This window comes from Ictidomys tridecemlineatus, chromosome 5 (assembly GCF_052094955.1).
Source record: "Ictidomys tridecemlineatus isolate mIctTri1 chromosome 5, mIctTri1.hap1, whole genome shotgun sequence".
NCBI lineage: Eukaryota > Metazoa > Chordata > Mammalia > Rodentia > Sciuridae > Ictidomys > Ictidomys tridecemlineatus.
The window spans coordinates 38986471-39012910 of NC_135481.1; the positions used below are offsets into that span (position 1 = coordinate 38986471).

At 34.6% G+C, this 26440-nt stretch overlaps 1 protein-coding gene across 3 annotated transcripts in view; it reads left to right on the forward strand.

The window, feature by feature from the left end:
• Positions 1-26440, forward strand: part of Ino80 (INO80 complex ATPase subunit) — a 131808-nt gene that overhangs the window by 33921 nt on the left and 71447 nt on the right. For all 3 annotated transcript variants that reach the window (XM_078049791.1, XM_078049790.1, XM_078049792.1), the window contains exons 6-16: positions 1268-1388; positions 2874-3088; positions 9192-9245; positions 10025-10228; positions 12991-13186; positions 14259-14326; positions 15181-15390; positions 15864-15944; positions 16826-16921; positions 24539-24598; positions 25013-25155. In XM_078049791.1, coding sequence (XP_077905917.1) covers positions 1268-1388; positions 2874-3088; positions 9192-9245; positions 10025-10228; positions 12991-13186; positions 14259-14326; positions 15181-15390; positions 15864-15944; positions 16826-16921; positions 24539-24598; positions 25013-25155 — 1448 coding nt within the window. The remainder of the gene's footprint in view (positions 1-1267; positions 1389-2873; positions 3089-9191; positions 9246-10024; positions 10229-12990; positions 13187-14258; positions 14327-15180; positions 15391-15863; positions 15945-16825; positions 16922-24538; positions 24599-25012; positions 25156-26440) is intronic.

A 26440-nucleotide genomic window follows, 5' to 3' on the forward strand; every position in this document is an offset into this window, starting at 1 on the left:
ATTTCTTATAGTCCAAAGTTAGTTCAGAAAGCTTTGAATATAATATGCTGAAACTTATAATCTGGTAGAAGTGATAAGGAGAATTCCTGACAAATTTAATTCAAATTGTGTTTTTTTTATTTTTTTATTATAGTCTAGTGGTAAGGCATGTAACTTCAAATTTACTCATTTAAAAATTGAGGTATAGCGAGTGGGGTTCTGGCTCAGTGGAAAGGTGCTTGCCTAGCACGTGCGAGGCCCTGGGTTCAATCCTCAGCACCACATATAAATAAATAAATTAAATAAAGATATTGTGTCCAACTAAAATAAATATTAAAAAAAAAATTGAGGTACAGGGCTGGGGTTGAGGCTCAAAAGCAGAGCGCTTGCCTACCACGTGTGAGGCACTGGGTTCAATTTTTACACCAAATAAAAAATAAAATAAAGATATTGCGCTTACCTATAACTAAAAAATAAGTATTTTAAAAAAAATTGGTACAGAATACCTGTAGAAAAGAATACAAACTAAGCATACAGCTTGATGAGGGCTCATTTAATTTTGACCTTTGAGAACTTGTAAGAGTTCTTCATATTACACTTCCATCCTAGTTTCAGTCCTTGGACAATACTTTGTCTATAATCCAGGTAAAAATGTCAATAGTGGACTACCTGATTTTAATTTATTTTCGTATTATGCATTAGCAATAAATAAGACAGAATTAATGTGAGATTTGGCGGTCAATTTAAGTGAAATTTTTAAATGATTCCTGGATGGAAACAATTAGATTATTCAGGTTAGAATTCTGGTAATACAGGAACTATCCATAATAATGGTAGACTCTCTTAATGGAAGACAAATAGAGAAGACTTGAAAGATTGAAGAATTTGGTTGACTGGTAAAGGTCAGACTGGCAAGCATCAGGAACCTAGGGACCTATTATTGGTAAGAGAAATATTTCCAAGGGGAGATCTTTCTGTCAGGAATTAATTTCATCTCCAATATATCAGGAGCAAATAAATTATCTGGTATAAATTCAGAAGCCTCAAGGTTTTTTCCTAAGTTTTTTTTTTTTTTTTAGCACTCTGTATTATGCATGGCAGTTAAAGCTATTTTGCTTTGAAGTTAAGGAAATTCCCTTTGATGTAATAAATTCTTACTGATCTCTGTAGGAAGAATATTTTATTTAGGAGCTATGATTTCCTAAGGTTCAGCTTTCTTTCACAGAGATGATTTTAAGGCTGGTCTGTACAAAATAGGCAGGCCTATTACACACTTTGCATTTTTCAGTTGCAGCAGTACCAATACTACAGTGCAGGCCTACTTTCTACATATGACCCTTTTTATGAGCAACAACGACACTTACTTGGACCCAAAAAAAAGAAATTCAAGGAGGACAAAAAGCTTAAAGGTGAGCATGTTGATCTGCCTTCCACATATACTCATCCTTAGTTTTCAGAATTATGTGTGGCTGGCTGGACACTGTGGTGCATGCATATAATCCCAGCACCTTGAGAGGCTGAGGCAAGTGGATTGCAAGTTCAAGGCCAGCTTGGGCATCTTAATGAGACCCTGTCTCAAAAAAAAAAAAAAAAAAAAAAAAAGGTGAGCGGGATGGGGCACTAGGTGTATAGCTTTGTGGTTCAACACCCCTGGGTTTAATCCATAGTACAAGAAAAGAATGAATTATGGGTGTCCTGCTAAAACATAAGCAAAATATATATACAGTAGAAATTTGCTTTACCTGAAAAACTCTAGTCTCCTTTCTGTTCGGAAGTATTAACCTTATTTCATATTTGGTTTATGGTCTTTTTGAGAGTTGGAAAAATGTAACTAGAGATTCCTGGTCAAAGATTTTCAGCAAATTAATGTATTTGTTGTTTTCTCTATGCACTCTGGCAATGTTGAAAGTGATTTGGGGGCCGGGGTTGTGGCTCAGTGGTAGGGCACTTGCCTAGCATGCATGAGGCACTGGGTTCGTTCCCCAGCACCACATAAAAATAAATAAAATAAAGATATTGTGTCCATCAAAAAAAAAAAAACCTTAAAAAAAGAGTGATCTGGGATGGGAAAAAGTTGCTTATGCATCATTAGGTATGACGAGTAACCTGAAATATATGGAGTAAGTTATAATTGTTGTTGGCTGAGGTGATTTAAAATAGATCAGATCCTGATGATCTCCTGTAGTGTTTGCAGTTTTATATCTTTCCTCTCTTGTTGAGCTCTAAGCAGCTGGAAACCAGGAAGGAAACAGGAAGGGAAAGTCTTAAACTATCTGTGGAAGGCAAATTTTATTCCCTTGAAGCTATGAGTTGAAGTCATACCTTTTTAGGTTTCTCCCTTCTCATCTCCCACATCCTCCTTTTATATCTGTTTTCTCATTTTCTATTCACTTGCCCCACTAGCTTTTTGCACAGATTTTAGTGTCATATAACTTAATGCATTTAGTGTCATATCACTTAATGTTCCTTTTCTTTAACTTACATGACCACCAAATACAAATTGGTTTCCTTTTTTATTTAATAACTCCCTTATTAAATACAGTGTTAATAGTGGACTACCTGATTCACTTATATGGCCACAAATTACAAATAGGTTTCTTCCTTGAGCCTGATGATATTTGTAAGCCTTTTCTAGTGTTGAGTTCAAAAAGATATTTGGTTCTAGGGCTTTATTATGTATTTCTCTTTCATGGAAACAGATGGAGTATCCAGTATTCTTTTCCAAGTTAGTGAAACTTTTCTCTTGGAATATTTATGGGCCTGCATAGATAAAGGGAGCAATGTTGCCAGCTTCAGGTAGAATGAGGAAAGCACCGAGAGTTTTCTTGTAGTGATGAGGTTTCTGTATAGAATGGAAGAAATACAGCTTCATAAGCATCTGTTTTCCTTTGTAGCCAAGTTGAAAAAAGTAAAGAAAAAAAGACGAAGAGATGAAGAGCTTTCCTCTGAAGAATCCCCTCGTCGCCACCACCACCAGACCAAAGTATTCGCCAAATTTTCTCATGATGCACCTCCCCCTGGCACTAAGAAGAAGCACTTATCCATTGAGCAGCTTAATGCTCGACGCAGGAAAGTGTGGCTCAGCATTGTGAAAAAGGAATTACCAAAGGTAAATGAATTACCAAAGCTTTTTCTTCCCACCCTCTAAGAAGCATTTGTGAGAGCTAGATCCTTTCAGGAAAGGAAGTAAAAATAATGAAGGTAATCTGTTGAAATTAAGAGAATAGGAATAGTATTCTCTTTAGTTAACTTTTCCCAGAATTTGGTCAGAATTCACAAGACAGTTTCATCATATTCCTTGGTTAAAAGAAAAAAAAAATGGAGAAGTGTAAAACTTTCATGACTTAGACATAGAGTAATTGTGTGTGTGTGTGTGTGTGTGTTTCCCGTTAAAAAATTATAGCATAAAACAAAATGCCAGAGGGGAAACCTCTTTGGTGGACGAATAGCTAGCTTTCTTTTTTCTTTTTTTAAATGTAGATGAATGTAATATCTTTATTTATTTATTTATTTTAATGTGGTGCTGAGAATCGAACCCAGTGCTTCACATGTATAGGCAAATGCTCCTAGCTTTCTTTTTTTTTTTTTTTTTTTTTTTATGTTGAGGATTTAGTCCAGGGCATTTTACTATTGAGATGCATACCTAGCCAGTTTTTGTTTTTTATTTTGAGACAGGGACTCACTAAGTTGCTGAGGCTGGCCTTGAACTTAAAACCCTCTTGTGTCAGCCTCCTGAACTGCTAGGTTTATAGTTATATACCACCATTCCCAGTGCTTTCTTTTCTTTTCTGATGCTAGGGATTGGACCAGGGCCTTGTACATGCTAGGCAGGTGCTCTGCCACTGAAATTTGTGCCCAGCTCAGCTTTTTTTTTTTTTTTTTAAGTATTTATTTATTTGTTATAGTTTTTGGTGGACATAATATCTCTATTTTAAATTTATGTGGTGCTGAGGATCGAACCCAGTGCCTTGTGCTTGCTAGGTGAGTACTCTACCACTGGGCCACAACCCGAGAACCTCCCAGCTCAGTTTTTTTATTTTATTTTGAGACAGGATCTCACTAGTTTGTCCAGGTTCACCTCAAATTTATCTTGCCCCTGCCTAAGTCTCCTGAGTAACTGATTATAGGCATGCACCACAGCACTTTGCAAGAAAACAGTTTTCTTAAAAATAGCAATAGATACTTGACAGCAAATGGATAGGTGTTAATAGAGAAAGTTAAGTAAAAAGGAGATGTTTCTGAGAGAATCCATACATACTTAGATAACATTTTATTCTGACATTATTTCAAAGTTAAAAGTAGTAAGGATAGTTCACCACTCAGAATTACAACTTGTTTGCTTTTTACCCTTTATGGTAAATTGATATCCTGATAAAATGAAATATTTCATTATAAGTTGGATATTTTCTAAACAGGATGTTTTATGAATTGAGAAAAATTGATACTAAAGTTTATATGGATACAATCAGTATTCAGGAGTAGCTAGGGAATATTGGAAAAGCCCTGTTGAACATTGAAACATGGTATAAAACCTCTATAATTAAAAAAAGTCTGGTATTGACACATGCATAAGCAAATAGTCTGGTAGAATAAACTAATGAACTTTCTGATTAATGGTTTGGGGACAATTAGATAGCCATTTGGAAATAGATAATATAAGATGTGTATTTCACAAATATGCTATATGCCCCAACGGGAGTAGAGACCTCAATTTGAAAAAAAAATAAATCCTACAAATGCTGAAAGAGACATGATTGCATTCCTCATAACATTTACATGAGCAAGAAATAACCAAAATTAGAAAACAATAGACAAAAAATTGGGAGAAATTATTTACATTAAATATCACATTCAGAGGGCTGTTTACTCTGATATATTAAGAAATTTTGTTGGATCTAGTTGTATATGCCTATAATCCTAGCTACTCAGGAAACTGAGGCTGGAGAGTGAAAAGTTGTAGATCAACCTTGGCAGCTTACTGAGACCCTTTCTCAAAAAAACAAATAGAAAATGGCCTAGGGAGGTAACTTAGTGGTAAAGTGCTCCTAGGTTCAATTGCCAGTAATACCAAAACAAAACAAAACAAAAAAAACAACCTCTTGAAAGTCGAAAGACAAAGGACAGACATATTTATTACATTGGTAAAAAAATTTGAAAGTGAACACATTCTGTTAGGAATGCTGTGGAGAAAGGCATTCTGATGCATTACATGTGCCTAATAATGTTTATCACAGCAGTATTTGTAGTTATGAAATAATGGAAACAACCTAAAGGCCCATCCTTGAAAGAATACCTGAGTAAAACTGTGATAGATTCACACAATGAAGCACTATGCAGCTGTTAAAAAATATCAGACTTCTCTTTGTTCTGATATAGAGTGATTTCTAAGGTATACTGTTAAGTAAGGAAAAAAGCACAATCGTGTATATTACTCTTCATGTAAGAAAAATGAGGATACAAGTAAATACACAAATAGTTGCACAGTTCTACAAAAAAAAAATTCAAGAAGGGTAAACAAAAATTAAGTAATTTTCTTTGCAGACCCATGAAAGAGATTTTTATGGAAGGGATTTATGGGAACAGGGCAGCAGGAATGAAGAGGAGTCTTGAAGTCTATCTTTTAGTGTAGGGATGACTTTTAGAAACATTAATATTTCAGACACTCTTCATGCATCCCAAAATAAATAGAACAGATAAAACTAACCAAAATGTGGGGAGATATGTATGTAATACTGTATTGCGGCAAGTGAAATACAAACACTAATAAGTGATCTTAATTGTGTTTAAAAATGTATATCAATCACATTTTAGGGAGTGAAGAAGAAATGAATTAACCAAAGTAGCAGAAGAAAACAGTGACTGTATATGAGAGGCTAAAGACCAAAAGAAGTTGGCAGAAAGGCTAAAGTTAACATTGTAAATGTGTTTCTCAAAGGGGATGGATTAGCAATTTAAAAATTGTGTAGCTGGGTGCAGTGGCACTCGCCATTAATCCCAGTGGCTTGGAGACTGAGGCAGGAGGATTGCATGTTTAAAGCCAGCCTCAACAATTTTGTGAAGCCCTAAGTAATTTCTTAGTGAGACTCTGTCTTGAAACAGAAAATCTAAAGGGCTGAGGGATATGACACAGTTTGTAAGCATTCCTGGGTTCAGTTCTTGGTACAAAAACAAAACAAAACAAAACAACAACAACAAAAAACTATGAACAACTGAGGTAATTGTATTGTAGATGAGAGCCACTTTCATACTGTGTGATAGTAGAGTTATAAATAAAGATTGGGAAAGCAAAATGAAGTCTGGAGTTGAATTTGAATCAAAGATCTTTCTGTGAACTCATGGTGACATACATACAGAGGATACAGAAATATAGGTGAATGTATTAATTTTCCAAACTGGCAGAAAGTGTCTTAATCAAATATTCAATTAACATCACTAATACTTTAAATCTTGACATCAGGAATCCTTCGATTTAATGCACTAAGATGAACACATTGTTTCTGTGTTACTTGTATCAAAATACACAACCTGATTTTTATCATAAAAAATAACAGAGAGCTGGGGTTGTGGCTCAGTGGTAGAGTGCACACCTAGCATGCGTGAGGCACTGGGTTCAATCATCAGCACCACATAAAAGTTAAAAAATATATTGTGTCCACCTAAAACTAAAAAATAAATATTAAATATTAATTCCCGCTTTCAAAACAAAGAAGTTTAAAAACAAACAAACAAAAAACCCCAAACCCCAAATTGGAAGACATTTTTCATAAACGATTAGTTCTTCAAAAGTGCCAAGGACCATGGCACATGCCTGTAATCCTAGTGGCTCAGGAGGCTGAGGCAGGAGGATTGCTAGTTCAAAGCCAGCTAAGCACTCAGTGAGACCTTGTCTCTAAATAAAATACAAAATAGTGTTGGGGATGTGGTTCAGTAGTCTAGTGCCCCTGAGTTCAATCCCTAGTGCAAAAAAAAAAAAAAAAAAAAAAAAAAGACATGAAGGACACTGAAGAAAAGACCTACACAGAGAGAGAAAAGATGAATTGCTATGTGGGATTGTGCATATAATCTTGGAACAATAAGAAGATATGAATTGAAAAATTCTTAACCTTCAAATAAGATCTGTAGTTCAGGTAATAATTTTGTAGCCTCTCCAGGGGAGTGTGTAGCTCAGTGGTAGAGCCTTTGCATAACATGTAGGAGGCACTGGGTTCAATTCTCCATGTTTCTTACAAAGTTATAATAGTAATAATATATCACTGTTAAGTTTCCTTTTCCTAATAATTATTCTGAGGTTATGTATAAGCTGTTAAAATTAGGGAAGCAGGTGGAAGTGTAAGAAAATGTACTATTTTGCAACTGTTTGTAAATCTAAAATTAATTCAAAAATTTAAAACATGGCAAGAATAAATCAAGGATCTGCCAAATATATTTTGAAATTCACACTTAGCAATTGTTTGTCTCATTAGTTTCTGTTATGTACATATGTATCTTTTTTTTTCCCTCAACTATTTTCAGTTTTTTTTTCATTCAATTATATATTTTGAGATAGTCTGTTAAACTTATTCCTAATACTTCATTGTGTTTTTTAAGGAAAAGGAATTCTCATACAAAAGCACAATGCAGTTATAAGATTAGGAACTTATAGTGACATAATAATATTATCTGATCCATAGTCCATATTAAAATTTCATTAGTTGTCTCAATAATTCCTTTATATCCCTTTTTTTCTCTGAATTGAATACAGAATACAATCTAGAACTACATGTTGCATTTAGTTGTTAAATTTCTTGAATCTGAAACAGTACCTTTGTGTTTTGTGACATTGTTGTTTTTGAAGATGTTATTTTGAAGATATTTTTGAATTTGGATTTGTCTGCTTTTATGTTTGGGTTATCCATTTTGGTAGGATTATCATAGAAATCATATGTCCTTGGTATATCAGGTGACACATGATACATCTGCCCCAATATGATAATACTAGCTTTGATTTCTTGGTATGATGGTGCTTCACCACTATAAAAATTATTCTTTTTTCCCCCCATAGTATTTCTAGAACTCGTTTATGTCTGAGTATTCTTAATAGGAAAGTTAATGGGAAGCCTGGCTTTAGTACCTGATGAAGGAATTTTAGATGATGATGTTCCAATGATAAAGGCTTTTCAGTGGGAATGTTTGAGATTGTTGGCTTAGCTACTAATTCTTAAAGAAATTATTAAGAGGAAATTTTTGATTAAAGGCTTAAAAGTTCCTGTAAGCAGGCTATCTGAGGTAGGGATATTACAGAAATGGCCTCTGGCTGTCTGTAACTTTGAATCCATTGTTTCTTTAGCATCAGAGGAAGTGGCTGAATTGTCAGAGAATCTCTTCTATATTCTTCCATGTTAAATGGACACAAGAAATTGGGTTTCTTTATTGAGGTTTGTTTTGTTTTGTTTTTTAAGTTGGAGTGGAAATTGTTTTTCTTTTTTTGGGGGGGTAGGTAACCAGGAATTGAACCCAGGAGCACTCAACCACTGAGCCATATCCCCAGCACTTTTTGTATTTTATTTAGTGACAAAGTCTTGCTAAGTTGCTTAGGACCTTGCTAAGTTGACAAGGCTAGCTTTGAATTCATGATCCTCCTGCCTTAGCCTCCTAAACCACTGTGATTACATGCTTGGCATGAAGTGGAAGATTTTAAAAGCTGGAGACTGGATTCTGGGCTGTCAGTCATCTTATGTTAGGTCTGCCTCGGAGAAAATGAGACTTTGAGAAATAGTGGCAGCAGGTTTGTCCTGGTTGGTGATGGGATTGTTGAAGGTGAACTGGAAAGTTAATTTACCTTCCTCATAACAGTCCTGGATCTGGGTATCTGGGTGTACTAACAGCCTTGCAGGTTGGTCTTGGAAAGCAGTGTGCTGTAGTCAGGGTAGATTAAAGTTTGGTTGTAATATATTCTCTTAGTCTACTTCAAGACTTATAACTTAAATTCTTTTCATTTGTAGTCATAATATTTAGGCCAACTATGGCACTAGGTTCTTCTTAATGCTACTTTTTTAGCTTTGTGTGTGATTCCAAAACAGTACATCTATATAACTTTTAGAGGTAATGTATATTGCATTTACTTGACATTTTATTTTTCAGTCCTCTAGAAATCGAATAAAAGACACTGTCAGGCTACATAATCTTATTTGAAAAATGAATCCTAAATGAAATATTACTTTTAAATGTTTTAGGCCAACAAGCAGAAAGCTTCAGCTCGTAACCTGTTTCTCACCAATAGCCGAAAGGTAACATTGCAGTTTTGTATTTCCATTTCATGTTTTGCTGGTATAAATATGTTCCTGTTCTTTGGATCCATTCTTCCTGCCATTGTCTGTTAGGACCTGTTGATTATAAATCTAATAATACCTAAGAGAGTTTCTAAATATCCTCAATCTACTTAATAAGTAAAATTATTATTCTTCACATTACTAATATCTGGGGGTCTTTTTTTCATAAGATCATCAATAGTCTGTTTATTTCCTTGGACAAATTATTGTGCTCCAGCTTCTTTATCTAAGAAATGATGTTATGAAAATCTTTTCTTAAAGGGAAACAATAGAACTTTTGTCTTGAGGATCAGATGAGGTAATGCTGCTAGTTGTATTTCTGTGGACTAGTCATTCAGGCTTTATGTTTTCTCATCTTTAAAATGAAATAATAACAATTTCATGGGTTTGGGAAGATTAAATTAATGTATGTTAAATTTAAAATAGTATAAAAAGTAGTGACAGTTATTCACTATTTATATGTGTGATAATGCTTGGTAACTTCCCTGATCCTTCTTAGTAATTATACTTTGTTTCATCTTTTAAGGTTGTAGATGTGGATAGATTTCTTATCCTTGATATTACCTCAGAATCTAAGCCTGGGTTATAGTATTGTACCAGGGACATTAATCAAGTTGGGGAAGAAAGATGTGACCATAGTGTTCATACTGAACACTCCTCCTATGGTCACATACTGTCCAGAGAGAACTGTCACTTAGTGTTGGTGTCTCCCATCATGGCAACGTTGTATCTTGTAGCTTGCCCACCAGTGCATGAAGGAGGTACGTCGAGCAGCTTTGCAGGCCCAGAAGAACTGTAAGGAAACTTTGCCTCGTGCTCGCCGCCTCACTAAGGAGATGCTTCTGTACTGGAAGAAATATGAGAAGGTGGAGAAGGAACACCGCAAGCGTGCCGAGAAGGAAGCTCTGGAGCAGCGGAAGTTGGATGAGGAAATGCGGGAGGTAGGACAAAAGCATAAAATTTTGAAGATGACAATTACTTCCACCCTATCAATGCTTTGAACATTGTACATTTAATTAACCAATGAAATCATCAAGGAAAAAAAATTTATTTTTGTGGTATCTGGGGGAGTGAACCCAGTGGTGCATGCATACCAGGTAAGTGCTCTAACTGCTGAGCTACACTCCCACCTCTAGAAATCTTTTATTAAAGATCTAATTTTGAGGATAGTGACTTTACTCCACTAAACCAATTTCTGTTTTTATTCTCCACTAAGGCTTTCCCCTGGCCTTTTGCCTCTTTTCTTTATGCTATCTTCTTCTATTCTATAAATCTCATTCCTGATGTGTCTGGAGGAACAACATCAGCAAAGGAATGAACAAAAGGAAAAGAAAATATCGTTTATCTTAACTTGTTTCTGTGTACTGACTGTAGTTTCAGTTTATTGGATTATGGGCCAGATTTAGATCAGAGAGGTGTAATAGACAATTAACTTGGTTTTCTAAGACCTCCCTCTATCTCACAGTAGTTTGGTTTGCAAAACCATCTAGGTTTGTGAGACCTACATTCTCTTGACTTATTGGTGCATAACTGATGGTAGTTTCAGTCACGGTTATGTTGATTTGTATGTTTTCTTCTCAGAATTTTTGAAATAAACTTTTTGATGTATCTTTATCGTTTCCTTAATACTTTGTTCAATTAAACCAAGTAATAGGGCTGGGGTTGTGGCTCAGCAGTAGAGCTGAGCGAGGCCTGGCATGCGCGAGGCCCTTGGTTCGATTCTCAACACCACACAAAAATAAATAAACAAAATAAATGTATTGTGTACAACTAAAAAATAAATAAATAAAATAAGTTTAAAAAAAAAACAAGTAATAGTTAACTTTAAGGTGAAAAGGAGATCTCATATTTTAAAAATTTCTTTTAGTGTTGAAAGATTTTTTTGATGACACTTTGGCTTTTAAAATTTTCTTTTGATTTGAATTTAGTTCAAGTACAATAATGTCTTAAAGAGAAAAGGGGGACCTGGGGTTGTGGCTCAGTGGTAGAGTGCCCACCTAACATGCAGGAGGCACTGGGTTGAATCCTTAGCATCATATAAATGTAAAATAAAGATATTGTGTCCACCTAAAACTTAAGAATGAATATTAAAAAAAAAAAAGAGAGAAAAGGGTCAATTTTATATAGAGTACTTCTTTGTAAAGTACTACTTCAGAACTTTAGACCTTACTTTGCAGTATGCCTTATTTTATGTTTTCCTTTTGGGGAGGTGTATTAAGAACAAATCAAGTATACTTCATTTGAATTTTGTTATAAAATATTCAAAATTATGAATTTGGTTTCATAATTATAGTATTTACTATATTCTATATAATTCAGGATTGTTGTTTTGATTATTTACTCATTGTTTATCTTAAGGATGATTTTATTTATTGACACAATGTTTTTTTTTCTTTACTTATTTTTTTTTCTTTTAATTTTTTTCACATTTTCAAGAAAGCACTATAGGGCTGGGGTGTAACCCATTTATCAAATGCTGGTTACCACAAGCAAGGCCCTGGGTTCAATAACCAGAACTTCCCCCATCAACCTTAGATATGAAAAATGGAGAGAACAAAGCAGGTTCTCTCCATTTTTCATATCTAAGGTTATTATGTGTTTGTATGTATGTGTGTCCATGTTGGTCCAACATTCATGTTTTTGTTCTTTGGTGATGGTATATTACTGTGTTACCCAAGCTGGTCTTAAACTCCTAGACTTAAATTGTCCTCCTTCAGCCTCAGCTTCCTATGTTCTGGGCTTATACCCAATTTCTATTGTATTAGTTTATATTCATGTTTTGCTTATATTTATCATTATTACAGATGAATTATAGATTGTTTTGGAGAGGGTTTTTTTCCCTTTGTGCTATTGTTCACAGATACTGACTTTGAGAATAATTTATAGCTTCTACTCACTTATTTTGCCTTTTAGTTATGTATTTATTTTTTTTGTACTAGGGATTGAACCCAGGGGCACTTAAGTACTGAGCTACATCCCCTAAATATTTTTAGGGCCAGGGTATCACTGAGTTGCTTAGGACCTTGCTAAGTTGCTGAAGCTGACTTTGAACTCTGGATCCTCCTGCTACCATGCCTGGCTAGAGAAGAGTTTTTAACACATTTTTAAAAATAATAAAGCTATACACATTACCACCCGGATTATAACGTCTGTTTAAATTCAATTGATGTCCCAGTGCCATTATCAAAAAGTAATGTAGCAAAGACATAAACATTTTATACAAAAATCTGTGGGACAAAAGTTTTCATGTTGTAAAGAGAGGAAAATACCAGTTATTATTAAACTATAAATGAAAATTATTCCTTCTTGCATTTATTACCAGTGACTTGGCTAAATAGAATTGTTCACTGGTAGTTTTACCTTCTTAATGTTAAAAGGGTAACTTTTTAACACCAGCTAGTAGCTCACACTTGTAATCCCACCACTTTGGGAGACTGAGGTAGAGGATCACTAATTCAAAGCCAGCCTCAGTAACTTACCAAGGCCTTAAGTAATTTAATGAGACCCTGTCTCAAAATAAAATATTAAAAGTGTGGGGGATGTGGCTCAGTGCTTAAGCACTTCTGGGTTCAATTCCTGGTACCAAAAAATAAAGTCAAAGGGCTTGTTAAGTTATTTTTGCAAAGTGTATGAAATTTTGACAAATTCTGTTGACTACTAATGATTTTGCTCTATTTTTACTTTTAACTTTCCCCTGGTTTAGGCTAAGAGACAGCAGCGAAAACTCAACTTCTTAATCACCCAGACAGAGTTGTATGCCCATTTCATGAGTCGCAAGCGAGATATGGGTCATGATGGAATCCAGGAAGAAATCTTACGGAAACTGGAAGACACTTCTACCCAGAGACAAATTGACATTGGTGGAGGCGTTGTAGTTAACATCACACAGGAAGATTATGGTGAGTACTGAGCCAGAAGCTAGACAAAGCAGGTTCTCTCCATTTTTCATATCTAAGGTTATTAATTCTTGTAAGCTTTGTTTTGATTCATAGGTAATATTGATTAGAAAAGGGGAATTGATTGTATTAGAGAAGAGAGGATGTTTCTAGAGAAGATGCCTATAAAATGACTGATAAAAGAATTTGCAAAGGAAAGGATATGGTTATGAGATCTTGCAAGTTTTGGAATATATTATATTTTGTGATTTGTTATTAGAAATTTAGTAAACTTTTGCAGCAGAGAAATTCACCTCTTATATAACAAGATCCTTGGTGATAAAAGCATGAGAAAGAGACTAGTCAGTTTTGGTATATTTGTGACCACAAGGGGAAGGAGAAATTGGAATGAAGTTTGAGAAGAATTTCACAGATAGTAGTGATCAAAATTATGTAGTCCTAGATATAAATAAGAATGGGAGTGTTTTAGAGTATATTGGGGTTATACATACCTTTGTTTCATCTGTTTAAATAGTTATACCTAGAATAAATATATTATGATTTTGAAACATCATTTTTTTTTTTTTTTTTTTTACTTCTGGCTATTAGTATTAGATTTTTTTTTATAGTTGTCTTTGTTTGTTTTGGTAATGGGGATTGAACCTAGGGGGTGCTTTACCACTGAGGTACATCACCAATCCTTTTAGATTTTTATTTTGAGATTCTTGCTGAGTTGCTGAGGCTGCCTTGATCTTGTGATCCTCCTGCCTCAATTTCCCAAGTCACTGTGATTAAAGGCATGTGTCATCGTGCCCAATGTGGTATCATATTGTAGAAGAAACCACAGTACTGAGAGACAGTGGATCTCTATGCCTAGTAGTTTTTATGAGCTGGCTTTGGCTATGGAAGACCAAGGCAGCCCTCTGCCTCTGTTATGTTTCTAACTCTTTACTCTGTCAAAGAATTTAGCCTTTCTTCTCCTCCATCCTTTGTGATCTTAGGGATTAGTAGAATGGGGAAATCAGGGATCCATATGTTGGCCTGAATTGTCTTTGAAGGAGATGTGGTGTGATAATCTACAGGTTTTCCTTTTCAGATAGTAACCATTTTAAAGCCCAAGCCCTGAAGAATGCTGAAAATGCTTACCATATTCACCAAGCTCGGGTGAGTCTTAAAGATGAAAAGGTGTGGTATAATTGGCCCTGGAAATAAAGTATAACCTTTAACTTTGGTGTTTGCCCTTTATTCTTATCACATTTTCAATTAAAAGCATTAGCCAACATGTCATTGTGTATATAGGGTGGTAATTGCGAGTCTCTTTACTTCAGAATAGTGGAACTATTTTAGGAAAAACAGAATAATGAATATTCACTTTTCTAAGCACTAAGAGTATATTGCTAGAAGTCAAAACAGTTTGCTTCCCCCCACCTTCCTTGAGTAATCATGGTTAGTATATGAAATGTATCATGGTTGTTTTAGTTAAAAAGATCACAGTGTTGGCTTATTGAAAGAGTAATATGCCTTAAGGAAAATGCTAGCTGTTGTTCACTTTAGTAATTACTTGCTCTCTGTTATTACCTTATATGGAGATATTTAATAAAATCAGAAATACAGTTAAGTTGAATTAAGAAAATGTAGTTAAATGTATTTTGTAGGAGACTCTTCATGACTTTGACAGGGTCCAGATCAAGGATCAATATAAATGCCTTCACCCACTACCTCCAATCAGTCAAACAAATTTTATATTGAATCTTTAATAAATTTCTTGATGTAACAAGTAATATTGTAATGTGGTTTAATGTATGTCCATTGAAAACATGATATTAAAAATATTCTTAATATAATTGTATGTTAGATAATATCAGTAATATGCTTATAGTATATTATGAATAATGTGATAGAATATCAAATTATAATATCAGAAATTTTGTTTCAATTTTTTCTTAGTACAGTAGATATCTTGTTTTGAATTTTATTTGCATTTAATATTTTTTTCTTCTATTATTCTTTATTTGTAGACGAGGTCATTTGACGAAGATGCAAAAGAAAGTCGAGCAGCTGCTCTACGAGCAGCAAACAAGTCTGGCACTGGGTTTGGGGAGAGTTACAGCTTGGCAAACCCATCTATCCGGGCCGGTGAAGATATTCCACAGCCCACAATTTTTAATGGGAAATTGAAAGGTTACCAACTGAAAGGCATGAATTGGTTGGCCAATCTGTATGAACAGGTGAATTTTAGAACTATGTCATTCCCATTCTTTTTTGTTCGTTGTCTGTTTTTCTTTTGGTTATGTAATTGTGAAACATATACACGTTTAATTTTTAACTCTTTTCAAAAACTTTCTGTTGACAAGGGGCAGAAAGCATTTTCTGTGTTTATAACCTGGAGAGTCTTTGAAGAATGTTTATATCATGCATGTCGTTTTGTCTTTTGTGGTCTCGATAAACTTGATTGTTTGCCTCTGAGTCTGGGTTAGATGAACTAAGGAACTGGCCATGGCCTATTGGTCTCATATATCAGTGCTGTAGGTTTTGCAGAATACATCATTATAGACTTTGGTGATAGTACCAAGGCTGTGTATCTGCAATCACTTTTGTTTGATCAAGTCTGATAGTTGTTTTGGGCAGTAGGTGGAATTCTATGTGATGAAAGGTACGAGGTGTTGATCATGTATTCCTTCCCTCTCTTTCCCCCATCCAGGGTATTAATGGCATTCTTGCTGATGAAATGGGCCTTGGTAAAACAGTACAGAGCATTGCCCTCCTGGCCCATCTGGCTGAGGTGAGTAGATGTAGTCTTTCAGTCTTTTGCTCTCCAAAACTGAGGGTCATTTTTATATTGAGAAAGTTACTGTAGGCACTGTAGGCTCTGTAGCATAACAAGAGAATATGACTTGATCTTTGTCCTGAAGCTCTTTACAGAACAGAATGGTACTGTGTAACATTTTGATTTTCAAGGGGAGCCAGGACAGTATTGAACATGTGTGGTTTGAATCACTGTCTCTCACCGACCCCCCTCATTGAGAGCTACCAGTGTAGTAGCCAGTAAGTATACTCTGATTATTAGATCAGAAGTTCTGTGTTCATGTCAAGGTTCTACCCTTCCTGCAGAGTACACTTGAGCAGTCCATTTAACCTTCTGAAGCTGATTTCACTTTAATTCTGTGAGACTTAGTTTCCTTTTCTATAAAATAGGGATATCATACTTTACAGGAATTTTGCAAGAATTAAATGAGAAAACATGAATAAAAATACAAATTTAAGAAAAGGAAGAAGTTCTATATCCATTAAATAATTGTAAAATTGTTATGATTATCAAGTATAAGAGAAAATAATACATTCAAGTTAATATGTCACAAATGATTATATAATTATAACACACCAATAAAAAATGTGGAAAAAGATACATAAGAAGTCAGAAGATGGCATAGTTGTTTGTTTGTTTTTTAAATTCTCATAGTATGTCCTTGTCAATTTTACTATATTAACATAGGCCATTCTTATTAAATGTACAGATTTGGCAATTTGGTAAATAGATAACTGTTTCTCATGTTCTAATGTGTCACCTATTCTTAAACCCCTCTTGTCATTACTTAATTATAATTTTTAATTACATTTTTTTTAGTTTTCCTTCGGTTGCCTTACCCAGTTTTTCTGTTGCAGAGAGAGAACATTTGGGGACCTTTCTTAATAATTTCACCTGCTTCTACACTTAACAATTGGCACCAGGAGTTTACTAGATTTGTTCCTAAATTTAAGGTAAAATCAATCTAACAAAAAACTTATTGCTCTTTAAGGTAAACTTTCTGACTCTTCTTTTGTTTCCTTGCTAATATAATTACTCTCCTTTAAAATTTCTTATATTTATTATATGTTTCTGAAATGCCTATGTCAAGTCCCTATAAAAATTACTTATGGGAACAATAAGAGAGTATATTACATCTTTACATTTAATAAGTTAGAAAGCCAAAGTCCTGTTTGAATGAATTGCTGTATTTGTTCCATGAATTGTTGCTCCTGGTCACATTGTCATATTATACCCTTATTTGGTTATGAGTTTGGCAGGTCTTATCAAGATACATATCCTAGATGGACATGGTGTAGCATGCCTATAATCCCAGCAGCTTAGAAGGCTAAGGCAGGAGGGTTGTAAATTCAAAGCCAGCTTCAGCAATTTAGCAAGGCTACAAGCAACTTAATGAAATCCTGTCTCTTTAAAAAAAACTTGGGGTGGAATGATGGTTTCGTGGTCAAGTACTCTGGGTTCAATCTCCAGTATCAAAAAACAAAAAACAAAAACCATAATTTGTACATTACTCCCTCCTTTCTAAGCATTTATGGATTGCCTGTTCTTAAACTTTTTTTCTTTTCCTTTTCTTTAGACTGGGTATTTCTGTGTTGTCAAGGGTGTTCTCTAACTTCTGGATTCAAGGGATCTTCCTGTCTTAGTCTCCTGAGTAGCTGAGATTACAGATGTGCCTGTAGGCTCTGGCCAGTCCATCTGGATCAAAGCCAGATCTTTGGTCTTTGTAATTCCTGAGGTAGATAATGTAAAAATTGATATAACTAATTTAGAAGAACAGAATTGATATTGAGGAAGGAAGTGATAAGCAGGGAAGCAATGTTGCATCAAGTTGGCAAGACATGGACACAATTTAAACAGGAATTTAGGACTAGGGGATAGCTCAACAGTAGAGTGCTTACCCTAGTATAGTCCCTAGATTTGATCCCAGCCCTAAAAAACATTCAGTTATGGAATATTTTAAGGATTTAAGATAGAAGAAGTGGGGCTGGGGTTGTGGCTCAGAGGTAGAGCGTTTGCCTAGCATATGTGGAGCACTGGGTTCAATCCTCAGCACCACATAAAAATAAAACAAAGATATTGTATATACCTATAACTAAAAAAAAATACATATTTTTAAAAAGGAAGAGGTGGGATAGGATTGATTACATTGTTTATAATTTACAAATGAATTAAATATGTGATCTGTCTTTGAAGACTAATGATAATGAGGTTGCTTGCTGTATAGGAAGAATTTCTTGGAGACTATATATTAAGACTATATATTAATTTCTTGGAGACTATATATGTTGACGTAATCTTTTGATATTTATTCTTTGAGGATTGAACCCAGTGCCTCACACATGCAAGGCAGGCACTCTACCACTGAGCTACAGCCCCAGCTCCTGATTTGTATTCTTTTTTTTTTTTTTTTTAAAGAGAGAGTGGGAGAGGAGGGAGGGAGAGAGAGAGAGAGAGAGATAGATTTTTTTTTTAATATTTATTTTTTAGTCCTTGGCGGACATAATATCTTTGTTGGTATGTGGTGCTGAGGATCGAACCCAGGCCGCACAAATACCAGGCGAGTGCGCTACCGCTTGAGCCACATCCTCAGCCCCTGATTTGTATTCTTTATAGTGGTTATGGGTTGCATAAGGTTTAAAGGGTAGGGGTTAGAGTGGAGATAAAAGATATTTTTCTGGCATGTTTTGTAAGGAATAGGAATATAGTTGGGATTTCTCACTGTGGATCAGCTTTATGACTGCTGTTTGTGGCTGAATTATAGATATAGAAACTGTTTACAAGGAATACTAAGTATATAGCTTTTAACTTGGTGCACTCATTTTTAGTTGTAAGAAGGTGAGACCATTCTAACAGTTTTTGAATATTTTCGCTTGAATTCTTATCCTTGTGGAATATGGAGATCAATTTCTTTTTTCTACTTCTTTATGAAAATCAAGTTGCTGAAAAATAAAATCTTTTAAAATTTCTACCAAACCACTTGTTTTCACTTTCTCCTCCTTTGGCTGATAGATGACAATGTAGTACTACTTTTGTCATTGAACCTCTGACTTTATTTTTCTATGCCTGAAGCTGAGCTCCCTTTGTATGTTGAGCTTCTTCTTCTTCTTTTTTAATACCTTTATTTTTACTTATTCATTTTATGTGGTGCTGAGGATCTAACACAGTGCCTCACCTCACACATGCGAGACAAGTGATCTGCCACTGAACCACAACCCCAACCCTTGATCCTCTTTTTTAATACTCTAGTATGGGGTATGTAAAATAGAGCCTGTAGGTCAATTCTAGTTGCCACTATTTTATTGTATTTTATTTATTTATTTGTTTGTTTGTTTGTTTGTTTATTTATTTATTTATTTATTTATTTATTTATTTTTAGGAGGTATTACGGATTGAACCCAGGGGTGCTTTACCACTGAGATATGTCCCCAGTCTCTGTACCTGGCTGGTTTTTTTTTTTTTTTCTATATTGTATAGTCTTTATATTTGGTTAAAATTTTAAATTTAACCATGTACAAGTATACAGTTTTGGAGTAATAAGTATATTTATAGTATTGTACACCATCACTTCTAAGTAATTCAAGGACTTTTTCATTATCCTAAGCCAAACAAAATCTCATACCCATTAAATAGTCATTCCCTATTCTCTTCTTCCTCCAGCCTCTGGTGGCCACAAGTCTGCTTTCTCTATAGCTAGATTTGCTTATTTTAGATATTAGAAGCAAATAGAAACTATGTAATTTATGGCCTTTTATATCTCATTTTTTTCAGGTAGCAAAGTTTTCAAAGTTCCACCATGCTGTATGATGATGCTTCATTGCCTTTTTTTTTTTTTAATACTTTTTAAGTTGCTGATAGGCATTTATTTCATTTATTTACTCATATGAGAATTGAACCCAGTGCCTCACACATTCTAGGCATGTGCTCTACCACTGAGCCCTTTCCCAGCCTGCTTCATTGCCTTTTATAACTAAATATTTAAATATTCCATTAGATTATGTATCATGTTGTTTATCCATTCACGTGTTCATAGATATTTTGTGTTTTTTTCCAGCTCTTGGCTGTTGTCAACAGTACTGATGTGAACATTCATGTATAGTTTTTCTTTGAATATCTGTCTTATTTTCATTACTTCAAATCCATGTAGGAATACATGGATTTGCTAGGTCATATGGTAATTCTACTTATTGAGGAATGCACCACATATTTTCTTTGGCCTAAGAACTAAGAAAATATTGTATTTTTAAAAACTGTTGATAAAAAATATTTTTGTCACAAAACATGAAATTCAAATAAATATCTATTGGAATCTAGTGATACTCTTTTGTTTTTATGTTACTTATGGCTTAATTTGCATTATATCAGCAGAGTTGAATTTTGACAGAAACTTTATGGGCTGCGGTATGTAAAATATTTACAGAAAAGGTGTGCTGAGCCCAAGTTATATTGATGCATTGGTTTTGTGTTTGTTTGTTTGTTTTATGTTCTGGAGATTCAACCCAGGTGTATACTCCTAATGAGTTACATTCCCAGATCTTTTTATGTTTGATTTTGATATAGGGTCTTGTTAAGTTGTTGAGCCTGATCTGGAATTTGGCAATCCTCTTGCCTCAGCTTCCTGAGTAGCTGAGTATAAAGCCTGCACCACCACACAGCTGATTTATTGTTTCTGATGCTATTAACCTTAGATTGTTGGAAATATTTTTACTTTTCGACAGTATACAGTTAAATGTATACTTTTCTCAGGTTTATAGCTTGATTATATTCAAAGATACTTAGGTTTTTGATAATACCTAAAAGTTTATTGTATTTGACAGGCATCTGAGTAATATTCTTCATAGTTCTGTTATGATCAGGGCCTCTAATATCTTCCTTTTTTCTCCGCCTTTTTTAACCCAGGCAGTGGGATTTATTTCTTTTTAATGGTTACTTGTTCCATTTTTCATTCCTGAAAATTGGTGTATTTCGTGTATTTTTACTGTTTTTATTTTTTCTCTACTGTTCTTCATAAATGTTTTTCTAATATTTTGAGATTTTTCAGTTTTTTATTTGTTCATTTAATGGTGTTAATTGCTTTCTTTGCATGACTTTGACCAAAGTTTTGATGTGTTATATGTTCATTATCCCTCCATTCAAAGTAATCTCTAACTCCTACTCCATATTCTTTCCTAGCATATGGTCAGGTTTTATATGCATATAAATGTTTTGAAGTTATAGGTATTCTCCATTTGTTTGGTGCCATGTTCTAGATATTTTTACATACATATATATGGATATGTTGATTGGTCAATTTTCTTAACATATTTTGGTGGTTTTGTATCATGTATTTTGTTTTGTTTTGCCTGCTTGTTTTATCACAGACTTGAGACTTTAGTTAAAAATGACCATGACTGTGGATTTGTCTGTTTCTATTCTGTTCATACATTTTGTAGCTTTAAGATGTATACAAATTGGGCTGGGGGTATAACCAGTATTAGAATGCTTGATTAGCATGCAGGGTCCATTAAAAAAGAGAAAGGAAATAAAAAAAGAAGAAAGAAAAATATACACAGATTTATATTCTTGGTAAATTGAATCTTTTATTACTATGAAATTCTTTTTTACTTTTTTGTATTTGAATCCATTTTTCATAATATGTAAACTAGCTTTAACTTAATTTTTTATAGTATCTTTTTTTTCTTTTTGACCATTTTCTATCCTTACAGTTAAGGTATATTTCTTGCCTTTATTTGAAACATTTGTGCTTTTAATGTAATTTTTCATCTTTTGACATAAGTCTTATTACTTTCTACTTATTTTATCTCTTCAGCTTTCCCTTTTCTTTCTAGTGCCCTCTTGGGAAATATTTTTTTCTTTTCTTTTCTTTTTGTAATAGTACTGCAGATTGAACCCAGTGGTGCACTACCACTGAACTACATCCATAGTTCTTTTTCTTTTGATTGAAACAAGATCTCGAAAAATTACTGAACCTGGCCTTGAACTTGAGATCCTCCTGCCTTAGCCTCTTGAGTAGCCAGAATTACAGGCATGTGCCACCTTGTCCGGCTCTTGTGTCCTTTTGAATTGATCATAGTTTATTACTTTTTATCCTCCCTTAGCTTGCTGGCTTTCTTATATATTCATTTGATCTTTAGTAAATAATCTGGAGAATACATCATATATTCTTTTTTATATATTTATTTTTTAGTTGTAGGTGGACACAGTATCTTTGTTTTTATGTGGAGCTGAGGATTGAACCCAGTGCCACTCGCATGCTGGGTGAGCACTTTACCTCTGAGCCACAACCCCAGCCCACATCATATATTCTTGTCTTTTTAAGAAAGTATGATATTACCTAAAGTGTTATTACTTTTCAGATGGTACAAAGACCCTAGTATATTTTTAGGTATATCACCCTTCCCTAGTATTATGTACTGTTGGTTTTGTGTGTTTTTGTTTTGGTTGACAGCAGGGAGTTAACCCAGGAGTGCTTAACCACTGAGCCACATCCCCCCAACCCACCCCCCCCTTTTTAAAAATTTTTTTTAGTTATACATGAACACAATATCTTTATTTTGTTTATTTATTTTTATGTGGTGCTGAGGATGGAACCCAGGGTCTCTCATGTGCCAGGTGAGGGCTCTACTACTGAGCCACAACCCCAGCCCCCCAACCCTTGTTTAGATTTTATTTAGAGATAGGGTCTTGGTGAATTGCTCAGGACTTTGCTAAGTTGCTAAGGCTGGCTTTGAACTCCTGCTTCAGCCTCCTGAGCTGCTGGGATTAGAGGCATATGCCACCATGTCCACTTCTTTTGTGTATTTTTTAATATTTTAATACTCATGAAATATTTTATTATTTACACACTTTATATTCCTATATTCATTTGAACATATTCATATTGCATAGTTTTTATTGATCTTTATTTTTTTAATATACCTTTATTTGCTTATGTGGTATGGAGGATCAAATCCAGTGCCTCATGCATATTAGGCAAGCGCTCTACTACTGAGCCACAACCCTGGTCCCTGATCTTCATTTCTTTATATTTGTACTTTGATTTGGCTGAAAGTTTTTAAAAACCCAGAAGACAAGATGGATAAAGAGAAAAGAAACCCTTTTCTAGGAATATAACAGAAAAGGACACTGAATTTTGCATTCTTTTGTTTGTTTATTTTTTAATCTAGATGTTTTCTTCTGATCTATCATTTTGTTCACTATGTTGGTCTTCTGCATTTAATTTCTCATTAATCCTATTAATTGAATTTTCAAATTTATTGTATTTTTTCACTTGTAAAAATTCCCTTTGGTTCTTTCTTCCCTTGTTTCTTCCTTTTCTTTTTTTTCTTTCCATGTTTTGGTTCTGGGAAATTAACTAAACCCAGGTGCTCTACCGCTGAGCTACATCCCCAGCCAGTTTTGTTAAACTGATGAGGCTGGCCTCAAATTTGTGAATCTTCGGTCTCAGCTTCTCAAGTCACTGGGATTACAGGTGTGTGCCACTGCACTTGACTTGCCTTTTGATTCTTTTATAGTTTATAGTACACTACTGAAATTCTCCATCTTGTTTCTCATGATAGCATATTTTTTAGGAAGTCTTTTTTTTGTTTTTTTGAAGTCTTAATTCTCGTATTTTTATCATTTTCATTTCCTCTGACTTTATTTCTTTTTCTTTTTTGTTTTTTTAATATATATTTTTTTATTTTTAGCAGACACAACATCTTTGTATGTGGTGCTGAGGATCGAACCTGGGCCTCACGTATGCCCGGCAAGCACGCTACCGCTTGAGCCACATCCCCAGCCCCTCTGACTTTGTTTCTATTACTTGTTTTTTTTTTTTTTTTTTTAGTTGTCAGTGGACCTTTTTATGTAGTGCTGAGAATCAAACCCAGTGCCTCACACATGCCAGGCAAGCAAAAGAGCCACAACCCAGCCCTGGTTTTTAGTTTTATGATACTGTCTTTCCATGACTGTTTTTTTTTTTTTTTTTTAATTGTATGCCACACATTGTGCAGGGAAAACTCTAGAGATATTCATGGGCTGTGATTAATGTTTTCTTCCAGACAAGATTTATATGAGGTTTTATTTATTTATTGCCAGTAGCAAATTTTTTTCCTTCAGTACATAAATAATCCAAAGTCATCTTAAATTGAGTTCTTGAGATGATTCAAGACTGAGATTCAGTACCCATTAAGGCAAGTATATGTGTGGTTTACCTTTACTAGTAGTGTGTAACCCTTAGCTTAGAGCCAGTGATGTCGGTGCTTAACAGAGTTCCATCTTGAAATATGTGGTTTGGTTTTTGTTTTCTGAATCCTACATCTCCTTTAAAAACAAACAAACAAAAAAAAACCCCTCAAGTTTCTTATCTCTCAACTAGAACTTTTGGAATGGATCAACACCAGCAGAGGGAAAATACACCACATTCCTCCGTGGGCTGTCTTTTTTCTTCCTGTGTTGGTTCCATAATTCTCTGTTGCCTCAGTAGCTCTCAGTATTATTAGCTTCTTTTAAAAATCATTCTGAATAATATTTGTCATGATACTTTTATGGTTATCAGTAAAAGATAATATATATATTATCCTCTTTTTCAGGTGCTACCATATTGGGGTAATCCTCATGATAGAAAAGTTATCAGGAGATTCTGGAGTCAGGTAACTTTCAACCACCTATATACATATGTATACATACATGCAGTTAGTATTCTCCGTTTGATACAAATAATTTCTCATACATAAGATCTCATAAATGATATATTTCTCCATGCTGGGCCCAGTGTACTTTACTGATGCAGTGTTTTTACTATTACAGGCAGTCAGCTGGACTTAAGTCCAGGGTTTTTTAAAAACAACTTTTTTTCTTCAATAAGCTGGAGATTATTTGTTAAAATACTTTATTACTGCTTTAAAAACATTCATAGTTCATCTCACTGCACATCTCCCTACTATGTAGGAAAAGTATCTTTAGGGCTGTCTTGAGCTTCTTGTCCCTAAAAACTAAACCATACTTCATTATTTTATTTTGAATTGTGAGATACCCCTTTTACCTTCTGCATCTTATGTTTACAGAAGACCCTCTACACTCAGGATGCCCCCTTCCATGTGGTTATCACCAGCTACCAGCTGGTGGTACAGGATGTAAAATATTTCCAACGGGTCAAGTGGCAATACATGGTACTGGACGAGGCTCAGGCGCTCAAGAGTAGTTCCAGGTAACATATGTTGTAGAAACCAAACTCTGTGGATAGCAATGAAAACAACACATAAACACAAAGATTAGAGAAGTGTTAGAACATGGCATGATGTAGTCTATGCCATAACTGTATACTAAGAAAAAATTCTCATTTATAGGCTAGGGTTGTAGCTTAATGGTAGAGTGCTTGCCTAGCATGAAGAGGCCCTGGGTTCCATCCTCAGCACCACATAAAAACACATAAATAAAGGATAAGTTATTTATTTATTTATTTATTTAGAGAGAATTTTTTTTTTTAAATATTGTAGTTTTTGGTGGATACAGCATCATTATTTTTTATTTTTATATGGTGCTGAGGATCAAACCCAGCCCCTGGCATGCCAGGCGAGCGTGTTACCACTTGAGCCACATCCCCAGCCCCAAGGATAAATTCTTAAAATATTTTTTTCACATTTTGTCTTGGGATACAAACATTGATGCTTAATGTACATAGTCTTTTTTAAAAACTTTTTTTTCCCGTTCAGTCATTATGACATCCTAACAAGTCCTTTTCTGCAGGGAAAATTGCTGTATAGAAGAAGTCTTTGCCTTTTGTTTGAATCATTTTAGACTAGAGTTCTTGGTAAGAAGTGGAGTGTTAAATTTGAAGGACTGAAGTTTCTGTCTTTATTTATTTATGAAAGAGAGAGAGAGGATTTTTTAATATTTATTTTTCAGTTTTCAGTGGACACGACATCTTTATTTTATTTTTATGTGGTGCTGAGAATGGAACCCAGCGCCCTGCGCATCCAGGCGAGCGCGTTACTGCTTGAGCCACATCCCCAGTCCTCTGTCTTGTTTTATATGGGTTATCTTAATTCTTGCATGATTTATTAGATCTCTAAGAATCTTTATTGTAAGATATATGTTTTAAGTATTTCAGTACCTTTAAGGTTTCAAACCAAATATAAGTGTTTGAGTTCTACCTGTTGTTATTTGGTGTTATTAAACCTTGAGTGAGATGTGTTTCTAACTCTTGATGAGTCCGTGGGACTTTTAAGAGGCCCATACTAACCAGCACATGGTTTTTTAAGTTGTCATTGGACCTTTATTTTACTTATTTATATGTGGTGCTGAGGATCGAACCCAGTGCTTCGCATATGCGAGGCAAGCGCTCTGCCACTGAGCTACAGTCCTAGCCCCAGCACATGGTAGTTTTTCGTGGAACCTTTTCATCCTTTGAAGGGTGTTACTTCATATTGTACTTTTGAAAGAGGACATGCCTGTGGCCAGGAGCAGTGGATACTCACTTTACATCTTCTTCC